At 33.1% G+C, this 4709-nt stretch overlaps 1 protein-coding gene across 1 annotated transcript; it reads right to left on the bottom strand.

Annotated features, from left to right (window-relative positions):
* Window positions 1-1736: 1736 nt before the first annotated feature.
* On the bottom strand, window positions 1737-2690 carry LOC128094288 (olfactory receptor 52E2). Its single transcript, XM_052712539.1, has one exon. It carries the CDS (start codon window positions 2688-2690, stop codon window positions 1737-1739), a length of 954 nt encoding a protein of 317 aa, XP_052568499.1.
* Window positions 2691-4709: the final 2019 nt, after the last annotated feature.

Below are 4709 nucleotides of genomic sequence, written 5' to 3'. Positions count from 1 at the left end.
GTTGTTGGGACTAAATCCAGGACTATGTATGTCCTAAATAAGCATTATACCTACTGAACTATATCCCAATGACTGCAAAGTAAAATGCTTTGTTTAGATTTGATGACTAAATTCTGAGTATCTACTGTACAATGTAGTGAATATGGTTTAAAAATGCATTATAAACTAAGAAATTACCAAGTTAATGCTTACATGTTTTCACAAAGAAAATAATAAAAAAGTAAATTATAAGTTTTTTAGCTTCAGTTAACTTTTTCGCAATTTATTCTTTTATCAACATTACATTGTATAACATATACAATTTGTCAACTATTTTTTAACAATAATAGGAATTAAATCCCATTGTTGTAGGAAAATAAGTGAAACTGGAAGACATAATATTAAGCAAAATAAGTCAGACAAAAGGATACAAGAATCACAAATTTGGTTTCATCTAGAAATCAACAAACAAGTGAAATATGACTATAGTAAAACCTCAGTTTTTCAAAGAGAAAATGTAAATGCTACCAAAAACAAGATACGTCATCTTTAAAATAGCAATGCTAAGACTTCCAAGTTGTCATCTCAATCAATATGTGGAGGAAAAATAGAACAAAATAATTTTTCCAGAGCTCTGAAATAAAAATAAATCTATGTTTGGAATTTTCTATCATCAAAATAATACTAAATGAACATGAAATTAAATTATTTTAGGGAAATACAGAAAAATCACCATATATGAAATTGTATAAAAGAAAACAGAATCTTGGGGTACAGGGAAGAAGGGACATAATAGTACATATTTGGAAACACTTAGGTGAATGTTGAGCATATATGACAGTAGCTAATGAACATAAAGTTGAACATGTATGAAAAATAGCTATAAAAGGATGATACATAAATCAGCTAATAAGTAGATACACTAATTTTTTCAAAGACTCTTTATTAAAAGAAATAGATAAGGCTGCTAATTTACATTATACTTTCTAGTTGCATAAATACCCAGGACAATGGCTATAGTTATGGTAGCCATACATGCAATCATATTAAAAATACAATTGCAAAGCAGAAATTATTCTGAAGGACCAAAAGTTTGAGTTGAATTAAATGTATGTGTATACACACACACACACACACACACACACACACACACACACACACACACATGATAGTGAGCTGAATGGAAGGGATAATAAAAGTAATAGTATAATAAGACTGATAAACTGTGGCAATAGAAATTTATGGCCTTTGGAAGAGTATAGTGATGTAAGTTATCATGATATACAAGGATGTAAAGGAAAGGATGGCACTTTATAAGCTGAGTGTGTTGGCTAGTTTAAAGTTTTGTAAATTTCAAAAAGTGAGAGAAAGTTTTGTAGTCATCATTTCCTCTTCAAAATCCCACAGTTTTGAAACCAGCACTCAGAAAATTAGCACAGTAACACTGAGAACAGAAACTACAGGAAACATCAACTTTTGTAACAATAATAGATGCACTGAAATATTATGCAAAACAACCACCAGGTCTCTGATGAAAGAAGAAAAAAGCATACATTATTAAAATAAAATTATTAGGAAATTGAGTCAGCAGAGGAAGAAACCAGTTGTATCTGTTGTGAAGTAGCATTAAAAGCCACATATTTAAATACTTAGAGCAGAATGTTGGTGCAGCTTCATGTTGTGACATGACTTCTACTGCAAGGCATATTTCTGAGTGAACTGTGAGAGGAGCCTTTGGAACCTCATACAATTATATGCTATTCTTTTTCCTTTCCTTGCATTTGCAATAACATTTTCTTCACACGGTCATAGATTTGCTTCGTTCTTACCCCATATATGACAGGATTGAGCATTGGCGGCACTACAACATAAAGGTTGGCCAGAAGTATATGTATATAGCGAGGCACATTTCGACCAAAGCGGTGTGTCATGAAAGAAAAGAGAGCCGGTGTGTAGAAGGCAAGAATGACACAAACATGAGAACCACAAGTGCTGAGGGACTTGATTCGGGCTTCCCGAGAAGGGAGATGAAACACAACACATAGTATTTGTATGTAAGAAAGGGCAATAGCTACTATGTCAAACAGTAAATTACATATGGCACATAAGCCATAAATGATATTGGCCTTGACACTGGCACAAGACAGACGAGCGAGACCCATGTGTTCACAGTAGGTGTGGGGAATGATGTGATGCCCACAGAAGGGCAGTCTCCAAATTAGAAATATAAATGGAATAACAAAGATAATTGCCCTCACTAGCACAGCAAGACCAATCATAGAAACAACCTTGTTGGTGAGAATGATACTATACCGAAGTGGGTTGCAGATGGCCACATAGCGGTCGTAAGCCATTGCCAAGAGGACTGCTGACTCCATAAGTGTGAATTTGTGGATGAAAAACATCTGTATAAGACAATCCTCAAAGGTGATCTCTCTGAGATTAATCCAGAAGATCCCAAGCATCTTAGGAATGGTTGCTGTCGAGAGGCCCAAGTCAATGGTAGCCAACATGGCCAGAAAGTAGAACATGGGCTGGTGGAGGCTGCTCTCAGTTTTGATCACAAACAAGATGGTGAAGTTTCCTAAGAGAGCAATCATGTATACAACACAGAAGGGAAAGCCAATCCAAATGTGAAGAGTCTCTAGTCCTGGGATCCCCAGCAACAAGAAGGAGGAAGGGTGAAATTGGGTGTCATTGGGAAGGAGCATCCTATAGGAGAATGCATGAATCAATCTTCAGAACTGTGTGTTCATCCAATCGGCAGCTCTCAGGACAGATTTTTGAAACTGGAGACCTAGAGCTATTTTAAGTGATGCTATATATCCTGCTCATATTCATCTGGAAGCCATCATATCAATTTGAAATGCATCATGTACCAAGTCTTTTAGAATATTAACAAATCAAGCACAAGTCTTGGAGGAAGCTACACACTACACAGTAAATAAAAGTAAAATATTGATCATGTTATCATCTATTGTATAGTCATCCTTCTCTTTGAAATCACTAGCCTTATAAGCAATCTAACCAATCTTTAAGAATTATTTTACACTAATACTGCCTTTTGTGAGTATTTTGTTATTTTGACCATTTTTAATAAGAGAGCATCCTTGAGTGTTGACGAACTTAGGCTTCTGCTAGTCCCTGAATATAGTACTAGAAATTAATCCAAAAATGACAGTATTGTGATGGTTAGTCAAGATTATCAGCTTGACTGGTTAAGAAACACCTGGACAATTACTAAAATTCACTTCCAGATGACGTTATGAACTAATCTCCAGACTCTATTAAATCATGAGTATAAATGACATAGTAAAAGTTTAATTTATCAGTTAATTATAAATTATTAAAAATTATAAATTTGAATGCTTACCTGAGTTATACAGATTATCATCCTCAAGCATGCAGCGTCAACACAAAATCCTCCACAAACATTATAAAAACACACTATCCCTCTGAATATCTTAATATCCTGCTAAATGTTATATATTAGCATCTTCAGTTCATAAGTGAAGCAGTCATAGATTTTGTGATCTAAGGGCTTGATCAGTGCACGATTTGTATGCAGAGAAGTATCTCAGTGAATCCTATTAATTAGTACAGCAAATGTATTTTAATTTCTTTAAAAACGAGACTACAAGGAAGTACTATATTTATCTAATAAGTGTTACCTACACAGCTACATATAATACATCAATAATTCTTTTTTAATTTTTATATAAAATATTTTGTTCATGGTTTTTTACCTCTTCCAACTCTTCCCTGATTTAGCCCACAATTCTACCCACTCTTTTTGTTCTTTCTCCCCACTTCTCTTTCTATATCTTTCTAAAAAGAAAGACAAGAAACAAAAACAAAAACAAAATAAAGAAAACCAAGAAACAAAACCCCCACAAAAATAAAAATCAATATAGAAAGATTATGCAGAAATATTGTAATTGTATTATAATATCAAAAAGGTCTTATAAGACAAAAATGCATTTAGTAGTTATTTAAAACTATAAGCATATTCTTTTCTCTACTTCCATATATTTAAATACAAATATTTCTGTCAAAGATCATCAAACTGTGCTGTTTCTCATTGGTAGAAGGATTTTCTCATCATGCTATTGCTCTGAATTCAAACCATAGCACTGCCATTTGTGTGTATATGATCTGTCTATCTATCTATCTATCTATCTATCTATCTATCTATCTATCTATCTATCTATCTATCTGTCTGTCCATCCGTCTATCTCCACCTACCTACCTAGGTTATATGAAGTTTTTGCTTGTCTATTCTACTATATACTAACAGTTCAAACCATCATTCAGAGTATGAAGTCTGCATCGGATTGATTGTCATAAAACTTAACTTCTTGAATAATTCAACCTATATTTGAAGGAAGTTAAGAGCAAATGTTACCTTCCACAAATAATTTAAATTTTTTAAATTTATAACTATTTCTTGATATAGAAAATAGAGATAATTAAGCCAAACAAACAATGTTTAAATCTATTATATTTTTAGAATAGGTAATTTTTTTCAAAAGTAGTTTAAACTTTTTTCTAAAGAAATGCTATCATTCACTAGACATTAAGCAGAATAACTTTTCTAAAAGGCACTGGCTAGCCTCTTCTCGTAGTCTTATATGACCTTAATTAGCCATGCTCCTATTCTTTTCAAAAGCTCCATCTTCAGTCTCTGCCTCTAATAGAGCCCATGTCTCCTATCCTTTCTTCTGTGTTCT

Source organism: Peromyscus californicus, unplaced genomic scaffold, assembly GCF_007827085.1.
Source record: "Peromyscus californicus insignis strain IS unplaced genomic scaffold, ASM782708v3 Scaffold_4__1_contigs__length_199733344, whole genome shotgun sequence".
NCBI classification, from domain to species: domain Eukaryota; kingdom Metazoa; phylum Chordata; class Mammalia; order Rodentia; family Cricetidae; genus Peromyscus; species Peromyscus californicus.
Note: the sequence above shows the minus strand (reverse complement) of the source record. Positions and strands in the feature narration are given on the sequence as shown.